The 26,342-nt window shown below is 46.5% G+C and overlaps 2 protein-coding genes across 5 annotated transcripts in view; both read right to left on the minus strand.

The window, feature by feature from the left end:
* Window positions 1-17,083, minus strand: part of KCNQ3 (potassium voltage-gated channel subfamily Q member 3) — a 203,934-nt gene extending 186,851 nt beyond the window's left edge. The window contains exon 1 of one of the 3 annotated variants that reach the window (XM_010404760.2): window positions 17,025-17,083. In XM_010404760.2, the coding sequence (XP_010403062.1) occupies window positions 17,025-17,044 (20 nt within the window). In that variant the 5' untranslated portion in view covers window positions 17,045-17,083. Of the gene's footprint in view, window positions 1-15,268; window positions 15,940-17,024 lie in introns of those variants that run through there. The other 2 variants (XM_039548206.1, XM_039548207.1) reach the window with 2 other exon arrangements.
* The window catches only part of DNAAF11 (dynein axonemal assembly factor 11), a 255,970-nt gene that overhangs the window by 150,371 nt on the left and 79,257 nt on the right, over window positions 1-26,342 (minus strand). Inside the window, exon 14 of one of the 2 annotated variants that reach the window (XR_005601375.1) lies at window positions 25,886-26,125. The exons of the other annotated variant lie outside the window; for it this stretch is intronic. The gene's annotated coding sequence lies outside the window, so the exon portion shown is untranslated. Of the gene's footprint in view, window positions 1-25,885; window positions 26,126-26,342 lie in introns of those variants that run through there. 2 annotated transcript variants of the gene reach the window in all.

Consider the following 26,342-nt stretch of genomic DNA (forward strand, 5'->3'; position numbering starts at 1 on the left):
TAAATAACTGAAGAGATACAGCTAGGTGTTTGTGTTCCGAATAGGATAACATTGACTTGGAGGCATTTCCAAGAAGGAAAAAAACAAAACCAAAACACCACATTCTGGCAATCATTATTCGGCCATCAGTGTAGGGACTACATTGACCAGAAAGACCAGCAACAATTTCTGAGCCCAGTCCTGCAAACCTGTTAAATGAGATTAACGTTCTGAATGCATGTGGAGCCCAGGGGACATCAGCAGAGGTCACCACAAGATGAGCCTAAAAGGCATCACAAGAAGATTTAGGTACAAGACTGAATCAGAACTCAGCACTGCAGAAATTTGGTGATCTTGGTTCATGCATTTACACGCTTTGAGAAGGGTATTTCAGGCTTTAGACTGTACGAGATTTTAGCATTTGGCATAGTCATCTCAAGGCCAAAAAGGATGGCTCTGCTCTATCCTCATGCCCAGAGTACTTCACAAAGTTATTATCCCCACAAGGCCTTCAACAATGTGATTAGGATAAAATTCCCCCCAGTGTTTGTAATGTATATTTCTACATCTAAGTCATGTATTGCTTAGCTCCTGTTACAGTCAAGGAATATCTCTTCATTTGGCACAATCGCTGGTAATCCAGGTATGAGAAATCACTGCCTCATTTACTTCAGGATGAGCTCAAGATCAACAATGGTCCTGTAGCAGTGGTTTATACCAGCATCTGAGGAGATTGAAATTACACATTTAGACATAGAGCAGACATCTACATTTAGTTTTAAGCATCCCAGCACAATTACTGTAACTGCGACTACTTCTGTTATGTTACATTATGATGTTAACAATACAGTTAAGATACAAGTAAATCTCTTTTTCCTGAGTTATTTCATTGCTCATTTGCTTATCTGTTGCTAAATTTAAAGACAAAAACCAAAAAACCAAGAAAACCACAACTCCCAAACCCAACATATTCCTGGCTATAACTTGAAGTCCTGCTTAATCAACAGCCAAGAATATACAAAATTATTGATTTAGCCCATATTATGCAGCTAAGCTACAGCCTACAGCTGTCTTCTAGAAAATTCTCCAAGTTTGGTTTAAAAATGACAAGTGGAAAATTGATAATTTCTTGCGCTAATTCTTCCAGCAGATACCTGATCTGCTATTAGACCTTATGTATAGCCTGAAGTTATCTTGCATCATCTTCCAATCGTGCTATATCATCATTTTTGCAATTGAAAAGCCCTCTAGTAAAACAGAAACTCCATCTTCATAGCCTGGAACAAACAGTGATGGAGATCTCAGATTAATGCTAATAAACACATTATCTACTTTAAGTTGCTGGGAAATTAACTTGCAGTAGAGTAAGTGAAAACAAGCATTGCCAACAAAGACAGATTTCCATCTGCTTGAAATCTCTTTTCTTCACTCATCCTAATGGTGTTTTCTTTAGAGTTACTGTTTCCAGAAAACTATAAGGTATTACTCTATAACAGCAGATTTTCCCTACAGTGTCCAACAGAATGTTGCTTTGGAGGTGATTGTGTCCTTCTTTGATCTCTGGGAGCAATGTTCTTTCTCTTCCCATTTGCTGGAGAATGTGGTGACTCAGGAATTCCGCCCTGGCTATGTGCTCAACTGCTACAGAAAGCTGCTGCCCAGTTATTGTCACACCAAGAGCTCCCATTTCTAATTTCTTGGTTATCAACACTGGCAGCAAATGGAGCTGCAAACCAGGATACGGTATTATCATCTTGACTCTGGGACCAACAGCTGCAGATGTGATTCAGGCTGTGCATGAAGTAACATGCAGGTCATGGGCTATGCTGTACTCCTAAACGACTTCCTCCTTCCACTGAGACCAGGGACAGGTATTAGTTCCATTTGTATCCTTTCTGAAAAGAGAAATGGGTGTCCACCTCCACTTCTTATTCCCTCTTTCTTGAGAGAACAGCTGAGTCACCACAAGGAAGCTGCTACCTCCCCAGGTCATCAATAAATCACTCTTTCCCAATACCATCACCACCCCTGGGAAAAGAGTGATCAGGAACTGTGACTCACAAGTGTGTGGGCCTGAATCTCAACAGATCTACAAGCTTCTCCTACAAGGATTTGTTTGTGTAGGGACTCAAAAAGCCTTGCCCAAAAGTCACAGGTGGCCCAGTGGAGGACCTTAGCCCTGGATGCCATATTGCCTGGCACCAGGAAGCTGTGCAACCAAAAAGGAAATACTAATGTTGTTGGAGCAGTAGGTGATTCAGACATAATTCTTGCACCTAAACTACCTTGTTCCATATGGATAAAGTAATTCTTGATGAGTCCTTGCTCTGAGGGAATTAGAGGCACAGTTTTAATCCTGACATAGGTGAACTCAGTGTCAAAATCCAGTAAGTTAAAAAAAAAGGGTAAAAAAAGACCAAAAAGTAAATACAGCTGTGTATGAGTAAGAGACAACTTGTCATGCCATCTCCATCAACCTGCTATCAGAACTTAGGTCAAGGGATTTTAACTCAGACTGATCTCTGATGTCCTAGTCACATCAAGTAGGAAAGGCTGAGGGATCACACATGAAGCAGAGCTGGACGATCCAATGATTAGTACTTTTCTTCAGTAGTGAGGTGATGGATGCCATCAAGGGAAAGAGGGAAGATGGGATTGAGTGAGGGACAGGGAGAAAGAGATGGGAAAGTTAGAAGTAGTTTTGGAGTTGAGACTGAATGATTCTTCTGAATGATGAAGAATTGGTGGAAATAGCAAATTACAACACCTGTTAAAAAAAAAAAGTCATTGGGAAAGGTTTCCTATCTTCAGTGAACTCTAATGAAAACTATACCTAGCATTTCCTAGAGTCAGTACTCCAAGCACAGACAACCCTGGTTTGAGTTAGCCTAGAGACACACAACTTCCTTTGTAGCTAAATATGAACATTGTTTCCTCTACACTGGGCTGACCTGCCCAGCAGCTCTCTCTAGACGCTACACCTCACTTCTGTCCATGCACACGTAGGATTGAGTGGAGTGGAGAAGAAGAAAACTCTCCATGACTCTGGGCCTAGAAGTCTCTACATTATGTGTAACACAGTAAATAACATATTCTGTGAAGAGCAACCAAATGTATTGCTCCCCACAATATAATGGGGTTCAAATCTTGGAGATGCACAAAACTCAACTGGCTCAACTCAACAGTCCCAAGCAACCTGATTTGAGCTTGAAGTTAACCTTGCTCTGTCAACTGGACTGAAGACCTCTAAAACCTTCCAAATTAAATGGTTTTATGTTTGCAGTTGTCAACTCCCTTCTACAGCCCCAATATCAGACATGACCTACACCAAGAAATGTGCAGAAATACAGCCCTTCACTTTCATAACTTCCCCAGCTTATCTGCACTGGGTTTGTTACCCAATTAACTGGATTCATGAGGGAGGAAAAAAAATCCTCTCTGGTCTTTGAGGAGCAGGGAGGGAAGGAAAGCCTCCACAATTGTATAAATCAGCTCCTAACATGAAGGAAACAGGCCATGACCACTGGTTTGAACACTCGCAGTTCTGGGATAAGTTGGTGCTCACTTGTTATTTTGCCTGGGGATCTCCATCTCTCCTATTTACCCCACTCCTCAAGCTGTCTTACCCTCCTGAGAGGACAAGTGTGTTGTCACAGCAAGTACCTCACCAGAGGTGCAGGGCCTTGATCCTGGCTTCTGGTACTAGCAGAATATCCATAAAAGTAAAAAAAAAAATTTGTATTGGGTCCAGAACAAGTTTGTGGTGCGTCAGCCAAATCCAATTGTTCTTCTGACTGTAATAGATTTACTCTACATTTGCACTGACATGACTAAAAGAGGTTTCTGGCTCAGTATTTCTGCAAAACAAGCAAAACACAAACTAGCAGCTGTTAAAGGAATACACCACCACCCAAATACACTTCTTTATGTCAGGGCATTTGCATGCATCCAGATTTCGTACAGTTTTCCGATGATTTTCAGCATTAGGTACAATTATGCTGGTTTCATGCTCCAGCTGGTGTATGAAAGTGAGCACACCCTTGAAAATACTGAGTGGTGCTTACATCTCTGCAAAGTCCCCAGTTTTATACAGAAAACTGTAACACTCAAAAAACTAACTGGGCCTATGAATGACCCTCATGATCACCCTCATTCACACCAGGTCATTCAAATTGACCTTCTACACTTGTTACAGGCTTTAAAAGGACAATGTTCAAGCCACCCTCAAAGTGTTTTCTGATCCCTAAAAGGCGCCTAGAAAACAGTCTTGATGTTTATTGATTTTGGGAGGTAATTTGGAGTGATGGAGTCAAGAGGAGCAATGCAAATGGACAGAAATTCAGGAACAGGAAGAAGCAGGACTGATGCTGGCAAACTCCCAGCACAGTAGCTCCTGTGCCAGTGTAAATACAAAAGGCAAAGGGAAAACAGAGTCAATCACAGCCTTAGATTTGAAGCTCAGTACAACAGGTAGTTATGTCTGGTTTGAATGTGACCTCAAAATCAATTGCAATTATAATCACAAATCAAAAGCAAATTTATGGGAGGGCTCAGGGAGATAAAGCCCAAGGCAAAACAGAGAACAAAAGGATGATGGAAAGCTAAACTCAATAATCCCACCTAGAGAAAGATCTTAAAGCTAGTGAAATGTTATTTTCTTTGGCATAGTATCAGGGATGACTGTAGGCTTGTCATGGCCTGGGATACTAAGCAGTCACATATATAAAGCTCTTGAGGAAAGAGAATTAGAATTGAGCCTCATATTAATAAAAGCCTATGTGATAATAAGAATAATTTTCCTGTTGCCTTTAGAGGTATAACTCATCTGTCTGAATGTGGCTTTTACTGCAGACATTTACCAGAGATCAGCTCCTGCTATCCTGAAGGGAGAGTTGCTCAGTGGAGCTGCAGCTGTGATTTATCTCCATGTAAAGCAGATCCTCACATCTGGTTGGATGAATTCCACCCTACAGTCTATTGATTGCATTGACTAAATCTCCACTGACTATAAAGAAAAGCTAAATACCTACTGCACACAACAAACCGTACATGAACATATTTACATTTAGCTGTCCTAATGTGGCTTTGATCTTTGCCCCTCAGGTCAGGTAGAAAGTTTCCCATTCCTCAGGTGTTTTCAGTGCAAATACCTAAATTTAAATTAGTTCCATGAAGTCTCCTTTGTAGTCAGTGAAATGTTTCAGGCGCTGCAAGAGGTCTTTCTTAAAATTGTCTTTAGAATGAGATTAATTGCCCTCCAGAAAGTTCCATTTCCTGTGTTTCTTCAGCAGCTGTAAAAGAATTCCAGACAGCTGCCTAATGTGCTAGATGGATGGAACCCATTGTGGAAAGACTGACACTCAAGCCCTGAGGAAGAGCAAGGAAATGCAGTTTGTGGAAGTAATTTAAGACTGAAGAGAGTAGTGTGTTTGACAGTGTACTATGTGATAGCACCATATTCTGAGAGCAGGAACTGTCATGAGCCTTCCTCTGCCAAATCCCACCTCTGCACCCAGGACATTACAAGGTAATGGAGCAACATCTACAACAATGAGTGAGACACAATCAGAAGAAATAGCCAAATATCAGCAGCAACACAACTAGGAATATCTTCACATTTTACACCAGAAGTTCAGTAATGAATGATCAGTGGGCTCTTCCTCCTGGATTAGTATCACAAAAATGTATTTTTTTGTTAATATGCCAAGATGTGGGGGTGAAGCGTTGAAACCTCCATGGGAGTTTGATCAGCACAAGCAGTGTTGAAACATAAAAGGCAAAAGCCATGGCAAAGTCCCATAAACAGGAAGGAGAAAAGAGGTAGAATGTAAAATGTGTTATTGAACACACACCTAGGGTGAAACCTGTATTATTTCAGTGGGGTAGGATTTCATGGGCTTTTGTCTAAGTAAAATGTCTTATCCCAGGGCTAATGTTTTTAAACTAAGAGAGTCAATTTAGATTAAATATAAGGAAGAATATTTTTACAATAAGGGTGACAAAACACTGGCACAGACTGCCCAGAGAGGTAGTGGATGTCCCATCCCCAGAAATGTTCAAGGCCATGTTGGATGGGGCTCTGAGCAACCTGCTGAAACTGACGGTGTACCTGCCCACAGCAGCAGGGTTGGACCAGACCTTTAAAGCTCACCTCCAACTCAAATTATTCTAAGATTCCATCCCAAAAAGTGGCTTTTTGCATAGACCCAGGAGGATATCCTCAAAGTGGTAAGATCTCACATACAAGAATTATGTCTGTTCTAGAAGCCCAAAGATGCTCATCCTGTCTTTCTGTGCCTGAGGCCAGCTGACATGACCAGTGTCCACATCACTGACCTCACTTGCCTCCTGAGCAGGGAGCCCCACTCAGACTCCTACTGGGAGTGATCCCAGGTCTGTGGCAGCACTTGATCTGTGCTCAGTCACTCTGTCACCTCAGAACAAAACCACCATTCAGCAGTGTTGTGCTGTCAGGCAGCGTGTGTCACTGCTTGGGAACATCCCTGGCACACCTTTGACAATTAGCAAAGACATGGTTAATGACTGCTCTGGGCACAAGCAAAGTTGCTGTCATAGCTGCAGAGCAAGGCTGGTCCTGGGCCATGGCCCTGTGCATCAGGTGCCAGGGCACAGACAGTGTCTGAGGTGTGATCAGGGAGCCTCAGCTGTGTGCACTGAAATTCTCCCAGCACATCTCACAGGAGCAGCAGTGTTAGCAAAGGTAGAAGAGCAAATTCCAGTTCGTGTAATTACCTTCCTAAACTAATTCCCCTGCAATTTCAATCAGCTGCTCTTGACATTCCCTCCTCAGGGTGTAATCCCTCCTCATAAACACTCTGAGCCTGCATGGAGAGGCGTGAGGGGAGCAAAGATAAGCAAAGCTGATGCTGCACTGCTGAGAACTGGTGGGCAGCTCCCCACCGGGTGCTTTGGTGATTTCACTATCAGTCCCTCAACAGCTGCACTTGCTTCTCCTCCATCCCCACTGAAAGCAGAAAATTTTACACTCTGAATTTACAGTCAGTGGGGAATGTCCTGTAAAGAGTCTTCTGGTTTAGGATTAATGTCTCTGTCCTTGACCTAAAGTTAGGTATAGTCCAAATCTAATGGCTCCTCTAAAACATAGAAGAACTGGGACCTGGATGGATTGGGACATTTAATCTTTCAGCATTGCTTTATCTCTACTCTAGTGGTAGATGGCACCAGGAACAATTAATTTTTTTGTTGTATGAGATATGCACCATGTCAAAACCATGAAAAAATCTGAGATGGGAAGGTAACAATTAAATGCACATCACAGAACTAAATAGATAAACAGCCTGAAGCTCAGGTTTGAACAAAAAGAAATGAGGAAATATTTGCAGTTTTGACAGAGGTGCAATATTTCATAAAATCTTTTGTTTAGTATTAATTCAGATGACTGGGAGAAATGGCATGACATTAAAAACTGGATTCAGAGCTATAAATAAAGCCCTAAAAAATGATATTGTATTAACCAGGAAGCAGGGAAATTGTTATTTAGTGAAATGCTGAATGGTGTTTGTTAGTTCTGGCCTAAGTGTTTCCTTAATGATCTAGAAAAAGAACTAAATTGAATATTAGCAAAATTATGAGGTACTAATCTAGAAGGTCATCAGAACACTAGTGAGGACAGAAGAAAGTAAATATAAAAAGCACTTGAGATTAAAAAAAATATCACTGGAGAGTAAACATGACAATCACAAACTAACATGTGTTGCCAAAGGAATGCAAAGCACGTTCATACAACTCTCAGCCACAGCTCTGAAAACAGGGGGACAAGCAAGATCCAAGTATCCATAAAATGAAATAAAGCATGTAAAGTCAAAGGAAGTAAAAGACAACAGCAACTGAGAGAGCACGAGGATTCCTCCTCTGCAGCTGCCATACAATGGACCTGTACAGTTCCACCACCATGTACCAGCAACTCAGAAAAATTAAAGTGGGGAACACTTTGGCAAGATTAATCATGTGGGAGAGGGGAGTGAGAGCAAATGCCATCTCAAGAGACACCAGATGCTTCTCATGTCAGGGTCTCAGCATCTCTCCAGACTGAGATTTAACAGAGTTAGAGATATTAAATCTTCATTTCAGCATGGTTTGCACCACTAAGGTGGTATCCTGGTGACTACAGCCAGAGGTGGTTGTTAAGCTATGGAAAGCCTGAAGATGTGTGGTAGATGCTGTGGAGAACTTGAGCTTAGAAGGATCTCACCAGGCATGAGTAGAACAAGGAGTTGGTTGTGCAGAGGAAGGTGATGATACCTCGTGCTGCTTTCCACCAAATCCCAGTCACTCTTCTGCTTTGGATTACCTCAGTGTCACCTTGGATAGGTTCCTCCTGACTTCAGTGGGACCTTTCACTTGCTCCAAGTGAAATACACTTTTATGCAATTTGTTCACTTAAGACTGGGGAAGGCAATTTATGGAGCCTGGAAGTTCTCCCAAATTGCCTTTTTCCAAGTAGGTTACCAAAACCTAAATATCCCGGGGCGTGTCACTCTCTCCACAGAAAATGCTAAGTTTCCCAGCCACCATCCTAAGACAGAAGGCAGCATACACTTAACAGCTCTAGTGGACCATATTCCCTGCAAAGCTATTAATATTTAAGTTATCCCATTTAATACAGCATCTGCCAAAAGCAATAGCAGATGCAGGGCTCCATTCCTTCTGTAAAGTTCCATGCACAAGAGAGTATGGCATTCTTAAATACAAAAAGGGAATATAATGTTATTAAATACAAGAATAAACATTATCATTTATTTATACTATGCAAGGCTGATCATGGTAGTACCCAGCCACCTGGCTATGTCTAAGGTCACCAGCCTTTTATGTTTGACAATAACATATAAATTATCTTAATTCTCACTTGATCCATTTTGATCAGAAAGCTTCTTCCAGCTATTAAATCAAATTCCTCAAGTTCAGACCTTGTCCTTGAAAATGCATGCCATTGTCTGACCTTCCACATGCATCTCAATGCCACAAAGGACTTTTTGACAGTCAAGGGATACGGAATTATGTTCTACATACATGCACAGGTTTGTATGTTTGGTAACCTAGAAATAAAAATGATTGAATTGTGTGATATTTGAAGACAGGGAGCACCAAAAAAATACAGAAATATGCTGGGTGAGTAGATTCTGGGGTGGTCTTTGGGAGAAGTAGGAACAGCTGGGGTACCTTCATGTTCACCTGCACACACTCAAGCACATAGTGATTTATGATTGGTGTTATATGTATGTATTTTTGTTTTAATCCAGCTTTTAAGACACAGTCTTTAGTTACTATTTTTTTCCATTAAATTTGTGTGTTCCTACATTTTACAGCAAAATGAGCAAAACGGGCATGGAAAGTCTCTCCCTGCTCATTTTTGTACCATTTCCCTAATCTCCCTCTCAGATTAAAACAAGAAGTAAAACTCAGGTATCCTCTTCACCCAGCAGCTGTCCCAGAAGTGCCCAGACCCTGCTGTGCCCCATCATGATCCACTGTTTGCTGCGAGGAGCAAACAGAGGCATGTGAAGAGGCTGAGAATGCTTTTACGAAGAGTGACACCTCTGCCCAGACTCCAGGCTGGAATACCGAGATAAGTCTAGTCCTGGGCTTTACCACTGACAGTGTCTCCAGAACTGCTGGGGTGGCACTGAGATGCTGCTGCTCCTCTCACCAAGTCTCTCAAATAGAAGAAAAACCTGATTTTCTGGCTGCCGTGGTGGCTCTGCTATATCACTGCTCGTCAAACTGATTAAATTTGGGGACTGTTCAGTTTTATAGACCTTACACCAGGGACTATGACTTCTATTTGAGGGGCTGTTCCTCGGCTGGGCTGACAGCACTAAAAGACCAACTGCTGAGTGTTTGCTGGCACTGGCAGTGCTGCTGCCCGCCCTCATGCTGTGCTCTCCCTGGGGCATCGCTGGGCACTGTGGATCCCGATGCCCATCCAGATGAGGCTGGCCTGAGCTGGGGACTGAACTTGCAGAAGGATGCTCAGGGACCTGCAGTCCCAGGAGGCTGGGGGACACTGAGGCACACCTTGTGTACCATGCAGCCATGTGGTGTGCCTGCAGCTCCCATGAGCCATTGAGCAGGCATGAGCAGCACCAAAACTTGGTAAGTAGGCAGCGTAGTCATGGCAACGTGGGATGCGGGGCAAACCAACCCAACCTGGGGTACCCACTGTGGAGTGGGTCTTGCTCTCAGCACCCAAGCCCAAGCACAGAGATTTGAGGCTATAGGTGAATACCTGCTCCCACCAAAGGACCTGGTCCATAATTTCAGAGGCTGTTTGGATGCTTAAGCAAGCACTGGGCACCTGTGAGCTGCTGAAGGGACTCCAGACCGACAGAGCTGGGGATCACAAGCCACTCATTACCCAGCCAGTGGCTTTCCCAGGCTGTGCTGCCCCTTCTCATTCCCCCCAGCAAATCCCAGCTTTCTTCTGTCACATCTGCTGATCCCAGCAGCTGAGCTACAGTCACATCCCCCCCGAACCACATGCAATCCCAGGGCGGCTCCGCAAGCCTCGATGGAGCTGCAAGAGCAGAGGTGTGTGGTAAGGTCTCCAATGACTAAGACTTCATTATTTTTTACAAAGTATACTGCAGAATATTTATCCATGCATTATGATGAATTAGCATAAATAATTAAAGCAGAACTCATATTGGCACGCACATAAGCAAAGGGCACTTGCTAATGGACCAGGCTCACTCTGCTGCTCTAGGGACTCACTTAGATACAAGTCCATGCCAAACAAGCCAAGAAAGGATTCATTTTAGCCCTTCTTTTTGCCCCAAACCTCCCATCTCCCTCCAGATGGCTCACAGAGGCTGGGGCGTGAGCACATCCTATGGAGCATCTCCTGAAGGGCAAAGAGGAAAATAATGGAAAGTCTCCAAACCTTCAACCTGTTCCCCAAATCCCATGACACTCTTTTCTGCAAACAACCCACCTACAATCAGTCATGCAAGAGGTGCTTGCCGGTGCTTACCAGAAATGCTGCTGATTTGATGGATCGCATGACTCTGCCTCCCTTTTTATTCCAGGTATTAAGCAGTACTGAAAGATTGTATGGCAAATAGAGAAGGGTTCCCCATGGCTTCCCCCTCTCACCAGCAGGTACATCGAGGTGACTACACCAGCAGAGTGCAGGTGATATTGCACACGTCTCCAAAAAGACATATCTAATCCAAAACCTTTTCCTAGTCTTATTTTTCCATGAGAGTAAATGCTGCAGTTGTCTCAGAAGATGGTATGAAAATGAGAATATCTCCTAGTTACCTCTCCTTTATCCTCCCTTTTCTTTAAGTCAGGTTGAAAATTTTCCACAAACTGAAATTCCAAACGATCTGTACTATGTTACCTTTCTGGACTCTGTCCTTTATCCACCAAATATTTTGTGCTTGCAACTAAAAATACACTGGAAAAATAAAGATCTTACTTATTTCAATTTTTCATTCTCCTCATTAATGCTTCTGTGCATAACTAAAGCATTTGGATGGTTTGTGGAGGTGGACAGGTCTCGAGTCTGTCTCCCTGGCCACAACACACATCCCACGAGGCACAGCTGCAGGGATTTCCTACAATATATTGCACTGGCTAACATAAAGGGAAATATAGAACATCATGGGAACATCAGTTGTACCTACAGCGACATGAGCTCAGAAAAGAAAAGGGATAGACTGTAGCCTGACCTGCAACCCCCAAGAGATACTTCCCAATGAAATATCTCAAAGGTTAAATCAGATTTATTTTATTTTATTTTATTTTATTTTATTCTATTTTATTTTATTTTATTTTATTTTATTTTATTTTATTCTGAAAGTGTTCAGCTAGAGTTTAGCTTTACAGAGGTGAAATTTTTCATGGGAAAAACAAATTTCTTTCACCGACTATGTCACTAAGACACTGACATATTGCCAAGAACTCCACAAACCCTGGTGACCCATCAGAGGGGAATATCATGGGTGATAGATAAATCTTTTGTCTAGTAGAGATACCAGAGAATAAATGCTTTCAGATGGTGAAGGAAAGAGAGTCAGCTTCTTTAGGGACCAAATCCCCAAGGATAGGCTTGGACAAACTCACTTGTGCAGAACAAAGAAGAAGGAAGAATCACAAGGAATGTATCTCATGCCACTTTCTGCTAATCACTGCCAGTGAAAGCTGAACGCTAAAATTACCATCAAGAATTAAAGGAACTACCCTTTCTCCTCTGCATCTCTGTCCCTAGGGCTTGGCAGGGCCTGATCCTGTTTATGAGTTCTCCTGGAATTACTTCAATAGACTGAATCATTTCAGAACACCCAACGCCAACTGAAGCGAGCGTTTACGAGAGGCAGCGCTCGAGCCGTATTTATGTGCACATTACAGCAGTGAGACACACACAGGATCACGACCCCTTTGCAGCCATATGTGCATCGCTGTAGGATTTAACAAGATCCCATCTGCACTGCCCTTTCAAAAGTTGTGGCATCCAAAGCTTTTGCAAAGACCTTGTCAAAGTCCCTTCCTGCCCCTCACACAACACCCTCAGCATGTCTTGAAAAGTTGCAACCCTCTTCCATCAGCAGCTTCCTGCCTCCCAAACCCTGGGATATACACAATATCGGAGTGCTTTGCATCATCTCTTCATTAAACACTCTGAATGCCTGGATTCATCACATCCAGCCATGCTGCAATCCCTTTTGGCCCTCAGCTGTTTATCCTCTGGTTATCAGTATATGAGAGAAAAAATTTTACTGGTTAATTTTGGGTACATGGCACTTAGAGCAAAGTTACTCAGAAGATGAGACAAAGTGTAACATGCCATTAAGATAAGATAAATGGGACTTTCCTTGAAAATTAAAACAGGATCAAATTTGTAGATTTTATGGGAAGACTGGCAATCTCTCACTTTCCCAAGGAAAAGTGTAACCCATTCTAGTGTGAAAAGAAGCACTGGGAGAAGCTGGGATGGAACTACACCATGTCACAGCAGCACCTCTAAATGACAGAGACTCCTTTAAAGAAGGAAAAAAGGTTAAAAGACAATTCATTTGAAAGCAAGAATAAAGACTTTGGGTATCAACTTAGATGCTGCTTCCCCACAGCTTCTGCTCTTGAGCAGGTCTTCCTTCTCCAGCGGCAGGAACAAGCTCTGAAGCCTGTCAGCAAGATCTCAGCACACTCTTCCATCACTCAGCAAATTCCTTTTGTAGGGTTGGATCCTACAGTGAGGTAAGACCCCTACAGCTTCATCTGAGTTCCGAGGGAGCTGAGACTAAACAGAAAGACAGTGGGGCCAGCTTGGACAGAAAGATCCCCTGGATGTCCTGGGAGGGGATGGAGTGCCTGTGCTGGGCTGACAGACTTGGGCATTTTACTTCCTTTAAGGATAAGGACTTCTAGAAGTGTTTTGTTTCATTTTCATTAATATTGAATTTGGCATTGATGGTTTTCACAAGACTGCTACTGACTTTTGTGAGTCAGACTGACATTTCAGTTTTGAGGGACTGAGTAGTCATCAAAGAGACTCTGACCACACAATGTCAGGTCCACTCCTAAGAAGGATCAAACCTTACAAACATCATTATTTTTTTCCATTCTGTGATCAATACTGCATAAGTATCTTAAGGTCAACCACACATCTAGAGAGCTAAAATGAATGCTCTAACTTGGAAATTCTTATACCACTGCAAATAATTGTGAATCTATCAGCTCACCTGAGCCTCTCCAGACACATCCACTGTTCTATTGCTTATATCCAGACACAAGCATGAGCACAGATTTGACCCAGCTGCCACAGAGGGGTGCAAACTGCTCGCGATGCTCTGCTGTGTGCTAAAGCCTCACTGATGGGTGTGGGTTGGCCAAGGCAGGAAGAAAGGGGTGCCCCTCTGTCCAGATGTGACTCTCCCCAGCCAGAAGCAGCATTATGCAATACTGAACGCAACTGAACAGCAAGCTCCAGACCAAAGAGCCTTCCCAGCACAACACACTTCAAGTGCTGTCACTCCCTGCCTGCTAGCATGAGTTTTCCTGTGGCAAAAAGAGGTGAAAGAACTGAAAAAGTGGCATGGCATTGAGTTTCCACATTTTCACAGAAATTAAGCTGGAAAGCAAGACCTTTGTCCCAAGATGTACTTTATTCTATGAATAAACACTGAAAAGAGGGGAGCAGCAATGAATGAGTGGTACACAAGCAGCACTCCAGTAGTGAACATTGCCTTTTAATTCTTGCTCAGGGCTAAATCACTGCAAACATCAATAAAAATGTGCCTGAATGTAAAATCACAGCCCTACATTCAAGTTACTTATTTGCAGGTGCAAGGACTATGCCAATGACCAGGATTTCCTGAGATCCAGCTTCAGGCTCACAACCCATGCAGCCTAGAGAGCTTTGTTTGTCTTTGGTGAATAGACCAACTTCAGAAATCACTGCTTAAATCCTCTGTCACATAGAGCTCTGCACACCTTGTAGTGCCAAAGAAAAACAGTACCACCGTGATCACTGATAAACCCCTGGGTTTTCAAACACATTCACAACACTAAAACACAGATTTATTTTAATAGGACTCTGTCAGCTCCATTCTGTACTGTTTGCAGAATGATCTTTTCGATACTCCTTATGTAAACTTAAGGCAACAGAATTTTTAGGAATGCAAACCAGTTGTCATTCTCTTGACTTGTCACCTTTGGGCCATAAAACGAGTTTATTTCCTCTCAGTTCGCTTGTGGTCAGTGTAACTTTCTGGTTGACAGCGCTGCAGTGCTCGGGTTTCATGCACTGCCGGGGTGATGCTTATCGGACCGAAATCCGATGGTTTGCATTTGACACTTTCAACTACGGAAGGAATCGGTTCACTCGCGGTCTATAACAGCGAGTTAAACCTCACGCTCCAGGCTGAGCTGAACTGGCCGCGTTCCCCTGAAGCACTTCGAGCCTTAAAACCCTCAGAGACTGGTCTTTCTGGCATCCTTTTTCCAATGCCTCAGACACACAGGCTCGGGAATGCCACTCCAAGGCAACGTGGAGGTACGGGCAAGACAGAAACACAGAGTTTAAAGCAGCTGCTCCTCTTGGAAAAACCGACGACATAAGAGAAATAAAGCCGCTCAGCAGCACACCCCGTATCAGACCCTCGCTCCACACACAGCCGGCGCCGGAGCGAGCCCCCGAGAGCCTTACACCGAGAATGATAAAGCAAAACGGTGGCCCCGGGCGCAGCCCCCCGGGGCAGCCCCGGACGCGCCCTCGGGAGCCCCGCTCCGCGCTCCGCGTACTCACACGAAGGCGTGATAGAGCAGCGCCCAGCCGCGGGGTCGTTCCAGGGCGTCGTAGATCAAAGTTTGGATGCGGCGGTACCTGGCGTGGTTCCGCTTCACCGGGCGGCTCAGGGGGGTCTTCGCCAGCAGCCCCAGTCCCGGCGGGCTCCGCTTGCCGCCCTCCTCCTTCCCGCCGCCCTCCAGCAGCAGCGTCCCGTCGCGGTCGCCGCCGGTGCCGAGGGCCAGCGAGCCCTGCTCGGGGTCGCCGCCGGCCGCCGCTCGCCGCCCCGCTGCCGCCGCCGCCCCGCCGGCCGCGCTACCGCCCGCCGCGCCGCGCCGCGCCTTCAGCCCCATGGTCGCCGGCGGGCCCCGGAGGCGAGCTGCAGATCGGCGGCGGCAGCCCCGGGAGCCCCAGGGCCATGATCCGAGCTCCCCGCCCCTCCCCCCAAAATGACTTCTCTATATATTTATATATATATATTCATCGGTGTATGTATGTATGTATATATATATATATATATATATGGAGGGAGGGGGTAAGAAGCTGTGGGCAGGGGGAGGCGGTCACATCCCCGTCAGGTCACCCCCGCCGGCGGGCAGCGGGCGGGCAGGAGAGCGGCGCGCACCTGGGCCGGCGCGAGGGAGGGGAATCATCGCGGAGTTTATTTACCAGCCCGATGCCCGAGCCCCTTCCTCCCCCCAACCCCCCCCCCCCGCCTCCTCTTCCTCCTCCTCCTCCCGGCTCCTGCCTCCCCCCAGCCCTCACGTTAGGGAGTGGCCCATTGTATGCAGCCAGCAAATAGCCGGGCGCCCGCCCCCCGCTCCCCCAGCCCCGGCTGTCGAGTCATCCACTGTGTGGGGGACACCGGCACCGGCCCCCCCGCCACGGCACTGTCCCCCCTTGGCCCCCCACCCCCCGGCTGCCAGCCCCCAGCAGCCGCCGCTAGGGCCGCCGGCGCCGAGCGGGGAGATCCCGGCAGCCGGCGGAAGGGGAGACCCCGCTCGACTCCCGGGGATCCCCCTGCAGCATCACAGCCCCCCTCCCCCGTTGCGGCTGGAGGGAGGGAGAGGAGGGGAGGGCATCCCCGGCCCCCGGCGGGGGGCTGCTTCCACCGCCGAAGCAGGAAGGAGCGGAGGATGGGGATGAAGGATGCCGGGAGAGGCGGCGGGTGGGCGGCTGGAGGCGCTGGCTGCCGCTGCGGATCGCTCCGAGCCGAGCCGGAGCCTCCGCCCGCGGACCGCGGCTGGGAGCAGCACGGCCGGGCAGCCCCAGCCCCGCCGGGGAGCGCCTTTTTGCGCGGGTCCCTCGCAGGAGACGAGGCTTCTGTCCCCTCCCGGGGGCTCCTGCAGGGAGCGGCGCCGGTCCCGAGCCCCGCCCCGACCCGTGGGACCCACGAACTCCCCGCTCCGCTTTGCCATTTGAACCCGCACCCCGGTCCAGTCTTCGGACCTAAAACCTGACGGGATGTGGTCAGCAGCCCTGGACTCTTTTCCTTTCAGTTTCTAGGCTGTAAGGAAGAAGGGAAGAGAGAAGATTTTGTGTGCCCTACACTTTTGGTGTCCTCGGATTTCTGCCACAACGCACTAGAAACATCACCTCTGAGCGCTGCTCTTGAGTAAAAACCTGCCTTCAGGGCTGAGCGTTTGCATAGCTACACCTTGGGAGGATGGAAGGGTCTAAAAATAAAATAAAACGCAGTAAAATTGAATAAATTATAAAATAAAATGCAAAATAAAATGCAAAATAAAATAAAATAAAACAAAATACAAAGCCTTACAGATTGCTGGTTGTTTTCATGGGAGGTTCTCCTCCTCCAGATGGGGGAGTTTTCCTGGTATCTCCTGAAGAGACGCCAAAACACCCAAGAGCCCTTCCAGACTCATAAGAGAAGCAGATTTACCACCTACTCTATCTGCTCCTGTTCCATTCCTGAGGGATTTATGATCTGAGCAGTCCTTTCCCTGTTTCGCACACCAGGAAGGACAACAGATGCAAAGGGAGCTGCTGGAGGTGATTTCTGGACCCACCACAGGCCACACTACTTTGGACCAGACTATCCCAGGTCACTCAAAAATGACATTTCTGTCATTGCAGAGCTGGGTGGAAGAAAGGCTGTTTTCCTTCCCATATTTCACCCTCTGAGGGTCTAAACTGAGCACAATCTGTGCCAGAGGAGAAAAAACACTTCTTCCTTCAGCTCTGCAAGCTCCAGCATTAATGTGTCTCAGTCACCATCCAATTTTGAACCTTTCCAACCCCCAGGGATTTGTCTACAAGCAGATGAGAGCAGACAGAGTGGTATCTCATGTACATGCCTCCAGTGTCAGCAGCCAGTGTCAGGATCCTGAGGTCTCCTGACATTATCAGCAAGAAGGGGCTAGCCCAGGCGCAGCACCGGGACCGCACACGTTCTGCTGCCTGCTCAGCTAACATCTATCAGCATCATTTGAATGTCATTTATAGCTGTATTCCCAAGGAGGGCTGTGGGAGGCTAGGAAGTTTTGATAACTAGGCCATTTATCTCTCTCCAGCTCCTGTTCTACCTCAGTACAATAGCGATTACACTTCCCAATGCCACAGGGGAGCTATAAGCATTAACGAGGATGTATGGGGTACTGAGAATGGAGCAGTTGCTTCAGATAACACCCTATGCCTTAACCTTCATCCCAGTATTACATTAAGAAGAGGTGGGAGGAGAAGGGGAGAGGAAAGACAATTTATAGCTAACTAATTCATCACAGCTTTGAACCACAACAGTAAATGTTCAAACTGAAATGGGGATGGTAAACAATTTTCATGGGGGGAGACAGTAAATTATTTTCACTTTCAAAGGGTTGCACCAGTGTCAGATAGCAATAGGTGATTGATAGGCAGGCACACCAGCTTGTTTGGTTTTTATAACACTTACACCATGGACAAAACACTTTTCAATATCAATTACATGTTGGGGTTTTTCAGTTGCAGGCTTCTGAGACATTTTTAAGCCTCAAATCACGCCCATACAAACCACCACTTGAGACCCAACAGGAAAGAGTTTCCATCGCCTCTCTAAAATTAAAATCCCACATCTCAGTGTCAGGAATTCTCCTCCTCCATATTCCATCTGGGATAACTGCTGCGCAGATGTAGCCATACTGGCTGAGCAGTGTAAAGCAAGGGGGGTTGGCTAAAGTCTTCTAAATCAATCCAAAGACACACAACTGTTTCAAGGGGATCTGAATCAGCCCCCAATAGTGGCGCTACAGTACGTCATAGGCGATACCACTGCTTGGGACCCCAGCCCTATTGCACACCTCCTGGCAAAGCTCCTGCTGATGTTGGAGGGAGTTTGGCCAGATGGAGGGCTCCAGGCTACGATTTGGCTTAATGAGCAATTACACTCCATTACTATTACTTATGAAGTGTTGCTGGCAGCACCCAGCGTACTCAGGTTTGGTATCCACCTCCTTGGCTGACACTGAAGATCTCTGTAATCAAAAGCAAGTGCTTCTGCTGAGCTGGAGCTGGCAGCCAGGAGGCTGTAACAGGTTCTGACAGGAACATGCAGAGGGACTGCTGATAAGCATCTCCCAGTAGGTTATGCTGGCCCTCATCAAACAGAAAACTGGTTCAGTCAAAGAGGTCATAGCCTAAAACCAGAGGAAAACAGGACTGTATCTATTGGTCAATATGGCTTTATCTTGGCTTTTTCATAGGTCATCTGAATTCTTGTGAATGACAAAGCACAGGAGCACTTGGTAAACATCACACAAACATGCAGAGTGTGTTCTGGTACAGCCACATAAATATTCAGCTGGAACATCTAGAAGGAAAGTGCAGATACAAAATCAGTTACTGTGAAAAAGGCTTTAGGACCAAAATGGACAAACAGCTGCTCATGAGCTTCAGTGACAGAGAAACAGAGATTTGTTACTTGAAAAAATGGTCAGGCTATCTAGGAACCAGGAATAGAAAGCAACACTGTGTATAGTGTGAGTGAAACTGTCATTAAAATGTCATGTCCTGTGGATACAAAAATGCTGCTAGCAAGGATTTTCTTGCTATTTTCTAAGTCCATGAGAGACTTTTCTCTCTCACAGAAGAGGTAGCAGAGTTATATAAACAGCCAAGCCACCTGCAGCCTTGAAAAGCCTTGTTTATAGTACAGTAGAAAAATATTTTGACAATGGATGTTTTAGGATTTTAGCCAATCACCCCCAAGGGGTGGCTGATCCTTTGTCCAATTAGACTATGAAGAAAAAAGTCTATAAAAGAGTTTGTAAAATAATTAAATGAATCAATCTTGCTGCACAGTTCCTGCCTGCTGGATCTTCTCTCCTCCTCCCTACAGCTACGGGACATGGTAATACACCTTAGGGCATTATTTTTTTTTCAATATTTGGTGCACCCGACGTGATCTGCATGCTGCGAAGTGTCCTGCTACTGCGAGCCAAGCCAAATTTCTCTAGAGGTACACTGTTCCCCTTGCCCCCCCGGGACCGGGAGGTCGAACGGAACTGAGAAAACGGTGAACAGCGGCTCACAAACCGACACTGCGGTAACGTTCTGGAAAGGTGTGTTTAGTATAATGCACACCTCCATTTCTGAGAACTCAGTTCGGGAATTATTAACTTGGGCTGCCTTGCAAGGGATTCCTATGGACAGAGACACTGCCCTGGACTTTGCCTTATGGCAGGAACTTGGCTGTGCTGTCCAGCATGAGCTCCTGTCTGGGGACCCAGCAGCGTTAGAATTATACCAAACCTGGCGTTCATTATTTATTCTGCTGACCGACCTTGACTGTGGCAGCAGAGCTGGCTCACCTATTTCGATGATGAGTGACGGAGGAATGTCCGAACAGGACCCCACTGACCGCACTTCAGGGGCGTGTGGTGCTGGAACCGAAAAAAACCCCCGCTCCACGGGCAGAGCCTGCGCCGGCTCACCCTGCACAGTCTCAGGACTCCGCAGCCCCCAGGAACCCCGCACCGCCAGAGGCGGGGGGTCAGAGCAGAGGCAGGGCGCACAGCCTGCCTTGCCGTTCGGCTGGACGGCAGCCACGGCTTATCCAGGGCCACGAATTAGCAGCTTAGCGAATTGGACCATGGCTGCTCCTAGCCCATCTGCGCATGCATTGGCTGCACCAGGAACGTCCGGATCTACCTTCTTGGCCGGCGTAGTGCCAGGCATGACTGCACCGAGACTGCCTGGGTGTGGTCCATTGCCCTCTATGGTGCTGGACTGTTCTGTACCACTGCAGAACTGAGCCACTGACCTTTTAATACAGCATCTGCCTTTGCTGACAGAGCTACCAAACATATCATGGCAGCTGGAGGAACTGCTCAGCTTGCAAAAGCAGCTACTGCAGACGCCAGAGGCACCCTGCCATGCGGGATGCCTCGGGCCCGTGCTGCCCGCAGGAGACACGGCTCCGAACCAGGAAGTGGTGCGGCCAGCGGCGAACCTGGAAGTAGCGCTGCCGCGGAAAAACCCGGAAGCGGTGGCGGCAGCGGCCGCGCCCTGGCCAGCAACAGCACCGAACGCGGCCGCAGAACAAGGGCCAGCGGCGTCACCAGGGGCCGGCGCTGTGGAAGGGACGAGCGCAGCGCCGGGTGTGGCTGCAGCCCCAGAGAAGGCTGCAGCAGCTCCAGTACCGGTTCGGTCGGAAATGGCCAAGATGGCATCCCGTAAAGAGGCTGCTTCAAACTGCAGCGCAGCCGGCTGTAGTCTGTGCTGTCTGTTCTGCCTCTAGCCAACCTAGCCAATGTGCCCCTCCCCGCCCACCTCTGTTCGCTCCCAGCATCTCAAAGTTGCCTTTGCCTGATGATTCATCGTCAGGCAGTGAGGCAGATGAGGTTCCAGCCCCGGGGCGTAAAGCTGCCGTAGCCACGCGGTGAAGGAAAAGGCTGCTCCAGTCTCGCCCCTGGACCTTTCAGGACTGCACGGTAACAGTGCATCCAACTGACTACAATCGCTTCTTAGAGTCAGTTAAAATGCGAGCATTGGAGGAGGGTGACTGGAGGTTACTGGAAACACTTGGAATGCCAAACAGATTTCAGGATTCTGGGGGTAATCGGGAAGCTGTTACACTCCATCCACAGGCTGTGCCAGAAGTTCAGGATGGTAGTGACTCCCCAAAAGGGGAGATCCAAGCTTTCCCAGTGTATAAGGCTCTCCCAAAGTCAGGCAAGCACGACAAGCATGAGGTAACTGCTTGGAAGGTTGCACAGGACTTGCAATCCAAGATGGCACAACATGGGCTAGGTTCTGCTGAGGTTATGCAGATAATAAGGGTGATAAATACAGATTTGCTTGCTCCATTTGATATCAGATACTTAGGTCAAATCCTCTTTCAACCTATACAATTTACACTTTTTGAGAAAACCTGGAGAAGGCTAGCCGACAAGGCTGCATTAGTTAATATGCAGCTCCCTGCTGCTGATCCTAGATGTGCAGTGGGAACAGATGCTCTTATGGGGACTGGTCCCTTCTCTGATCCCAGCCTACAGGGTACTTTGTCCTCTAGCATCCTGCAGCAAGCTCAACAGGTCGGCACGGCTGCCCTGTTGAAAACCATAGAGTTGTCTGCGCCTAGAAAGCGATATACTGAAATAGTTCAAGGGAAATCAGTCATTCATCTCTTTTGTACAGAAAGTTGCTGCTTCTCTCGAGAAGCAGGTTGAGGATGACGGGTTAAGGCAGATGTTGTTAAGGCAGTTAGTGAGAGACAACGCAAATGAAGAGTACAGAAAAATCATAGATGCCTTACCAGGGGACACTGAGGTAACAGACATGGTCGAAGCCTGCGCTAAGGTGGGATCTGGGAACCAGAAAAGGTCTGCTTTGGCTGCGATCCTGCAGCCTGCTCACGCATCTTCTGATAGTGAACCAAAGCAACCGAAACAGGTGAAAAAACGGAAGCAGCCTAAGCCAAGCCAAAAAGAGAACACACTGATCCCCCAGTGCAAGAGGTGTGGCAGGCCAGGGCATTGCTCGGACTATTGTAGATCTCTGACTCATGCCAATGGTTGGCCTTTGTCAGGAAACTTCTGCCAGGGATGCAAGGAGGGGGAATTGCTCTCCGATGCAGTCTCTCCCCCAGAGAGTGGCACAGGTACAGGCACAGGCCTACCCAGCCACCCTAGAGACAGCACCCAGGGATCAGACGGTTTTGACGTCCACACCGCAGCCGCAGTCATCTTAGACTCTAGTGGTATTTATAAGGTTCCCTTGGATGCATATGGACCCTTAGCCCAGGGATCCAGTGCAATGCTGGTGTGAAAACCTGACGTTACCCATCAAGGAATCTTGGTGCACTCAGGAGTTATTGACGCTGACTTTAAAGGCCAGATTTGCGCTATGGTCTCCACGCAAAAACCCCCTGTAACTATTCCTGAAAAAACCTGCCTTGCTAAATTACTGCCTTTTAAGTCTTGTGTCCCCAGGATAGAACAACAAACTCACAAAGATAGTGGCAGTGGATCTACGGGACTTCTGCAGGCCTTCTGGACTGCAGACATCTCTGACCAAAGGCCACAGATGACATGTACCCTGATCCTGCTGAATGCCCGTCTGCCCCAGACTCAGCTTCGAGGTTTGATTGATACGGGTGCTGATGTAACTATCATCTCCTCTGCATGGCCTCCCTCATGGCCTTTAGCCCCTGTGGGATTGGCCATCGCAGGGTTAGGAGGAACCACACAGAGCTATTTAAGCGAACGGCCTGTGGTGGTGAAGGACTCAGAGGGGCACACAGCTACAATTAGGCCTTATGTTACTACCACTTCCCTTTGGGGATGGGATGTGTTGGCAGCTTGGGGGGTACGGATTGGGACGAAGTTTTAGCAGGGGTCACTGTGCATAAGGGCGCACAGTATCCTACACTGCCTTTGCAGTGGTTGACTAACACACCAATCCAAGTCAGGCTCTGCTCAGTTAGTTGAATTAAAGGCTGTTACCATGGCTTTTCAACGATTCTCACAGGAACCTTTGAATTTGGTTACTGACTCTGCTTATGTAGCAGATATCACCCAATGCTTAGATTGTTCATTTCTGAAGGAGGTGAACAATGCAGCTCCGTTTTCACTGTTGCAAACCTTGTGGTCTGCAATTCAGGCTCGAGTGCATCCATATTACATTCTGCACATTCGAAGCCACACCAATTTACCAGGGTTTCTAACAGAAGGCAATGCCAGGGCTGACACGCTGGCCAACCCTGCGTGGGTAGGGCCTCAGCCTGACAGAATTGCACAAGCCAAGGCATCGCACGGTTTCTTCCATCAAAGTGCACATACCCTGCAGAAGCAGTTTCATTTAACGCCAACCGAAGCGCGCAACATTGTCAGCGCTTGTGCTGATTGTCACAGACTCGCTGTGCCTTTGCCAGCGGGGTTAAACTCCAGAGGGCTAAAAGCCTTGCAGATTTGGCAAACGAATGTAACTCACATCCCAGAATTTGGTCGGCTGAAATATGTGCACATGTTTATTGACACTTTCTCCTCAGCTATGTGTGCTACTGCTCACACTGGAGAGAAGGGCCGTGATGTCATTCCCCATTAGAAATTGGCTTTCTCAGTCCTGGGCGTGCCAGCTTCTGTGAAAACCGATAATGGTCCTGCCTACGCCTCGGAGAAGATGCGGCAGTTCTTGCACCTATGGGGTGTAGACCATACCTTTGGTATCCCACATTCTCCTACTGGACAAGCCATTGTCGAACGCGCTCATGGTACTCTGAAGCGTGTTTTGGACAAACAGAAAAGGGGAATGCATAGAGAAACCTCACAGAGCCGACTAGAGAAAGCTTTGTATACAATTAATCACCTTACAATGCCACAAAAATCAAATAATCCTGTTATTCTGAATCATTTTCTCTCATTGCAGTCTTCAGGCGAGACACAACTGCCCCAGACAAAATTCTGGGTACGGAATTTACTTACTAACCAATGGGAAGGCCCACATGAGCTTATCATTTGGGGTCGTGGGTATGCTTGCATTTCCACAGATACTGGGGTACGGTGGCTACCTTCAAAATGTGTTCGCCCTGACCTACGGCACCAGAGGCAGAACAGGCAACCTCCAAATGATGGCCAGAACGCCAACCATCCAAATGGCGACCAGAATGTAGATCATCAGCCTAATGACTCTTCTGATGATGACCAAGATATCAACCATCAGGCACATGGTCTTTCTACAAGCAGAGACTGGGATGGCCTTCTACAAGCAGAGACTGAACTTTAAATTTCTTGTTATGGAGTCAGTTAAAGCCTTAAGGACATATTTAGAATTAATAATGGATGTAAATTTCTATTTAGGATTAATAGTAGAGTTGTTATCAAACAAAAAGGGGGAATTGTGGATACAAAAATGCTGCTAGCAAGGATTTTCTTGCTATTTTCTAAGTCCATGAGAGACTTCTCTCTCACAGAAGAGGTAGCAGAGTTATATAAACAACCAAACACCTGCAGCCTTGAAAAGTCTTGTTTATAGTATAGTAAAAAAATATTTTGACAATGGATGTTTTAGGATTTTAGCCAATCACCCCCAAGGGGTGGCTGATCCTTTGTCCAATTAGACTATGAAGAAAAAAGTCTATAAAAGTTTGTAAAATAATTAAATGGATCAATCTTGCTGCACAATTCCTGCCTGCTGGATCTTCTCTCCTCCTCCCTATGGCTGCGGGACACGGTGATAAACCTTAGGGCTTTTTTTTTTTTTTAATAATGTCCCGCTCTAGTAGGGCATGCTTTGAGAAAGGTGAAGAGCAGAACCATGGGGACCACTTCCTGGGGTGAAAGATTTGAAGCTTGAGGACCTCTTGACTCAGGAGTCTTGTACAGATAGCAAGACCCAGTGCATGGAGAGTGAAGCTTTATAACCACAGAAGTAAGTGGGATCTCAGTTTCAGCGTAAGCACTGATGTTGAATTTTATTGCCCTTTTCTTTCTATCCTTCTTCTGGCTCCTCTATCTTATAAAGCAAAATTTTTGCAGTACTTCAAGGCTTCTAGTTTCTCATGTAGAATGAAAAGACCTAATCCTGTTTTTAGCTGGTCTCTAACACCAACTTCCACTCAACCTTTGGTATAAGCTCCATCAAGCATCCTCATGCTCTTTCCTCTGAAGCTCCAAAAGCTTTAAGAAGGACTCAGTTCACACACAAATCTACCTAATTTTTAATTATTTTCTTAAAACTTACTACTTGGATGTCCACAAAATCTACCAGTGTAACTGAGCATGCTCTGGAAACCGCTATTGGTGAATTCCAAATGAGACACTGCAACTATAGCACTGATATCACAGATAATTCAGGCAGCCTGAGCAGCCTGGCTTTAGAAGAGACCTGAAGCCCCCATGGGGGCTGATTTATGGGGTTGCTAACCCAGACACAGACTATGCTGTCACAGCTACGTTGTTCAAACATCCAGCCTGAATTTTGTACTGTGACTTCTGTGTTCAGCAACATTTCCTCTTTGTACATCCACGTCCTCCTTCTTCTTCCTTACAGCTACATGTCAAACTCTTTTTTAAGGGCTTGTTTCTTGGGGATTATCAGTGAACGAATCAAAGCTGCGGCTTAAACCAACAAGAAGTGTAGCCCAAAAAGTCAGAAAAACTGGTTGGAACAGGACAGAACAGACTAGTCAACAGACTTGGTCTTAAGTCAGAGTTGCAGGTTCGATCTTTATTTTTAAAAGCTATGGCTTAGTTTAACTTGAAGTTATGGTCTGTGATCTGCAGGTGGTCAAACTGATACAAATGTCACACTGGCATCCAGATTCATTACATGAACTTCATGAAACCAGGTCAGGCACACAAGAGTCATGTTGGGGAGACTGAAACCAGTGTCCAGTCCTAAATCTGCTGGTGGAAGACTGGTTGGGATGTCCATGAAATCTCAAAGCTGTGCAGAAAAATAAAAGATGATTATGACAGGCAGCTCTTCCTTCCCCAGACTGCAAGTAAACCTAATGAAAAGTAGCTGCTGGCCCAAGCTGTTTTCTGTGCAGCGGAAGCCAGAGCCTATATTAGCTGTGTGTTCAGAGTAAAAATAACTGTAGGGCTGGTGCTGCTGCTCCCAAAGTGGGTAAAATTCATTAAAAGAAAAAGGAACAACCAAA

This window comes from Corvus cornix, chromosome 2 (genome assembly GCF_000738735.6).
Source record: "Corvus cornix cornix isolate S_Up_H32 chromosome 2, ASM73873v5, whole genome shotgun sequence".
Taxonomy (NCBI): domain Eukaryota; kingdom Metazoa; phylum Chordata; class Aves; order Passeriformes; family Corvidae; genus Corvus; species Corvus cornix.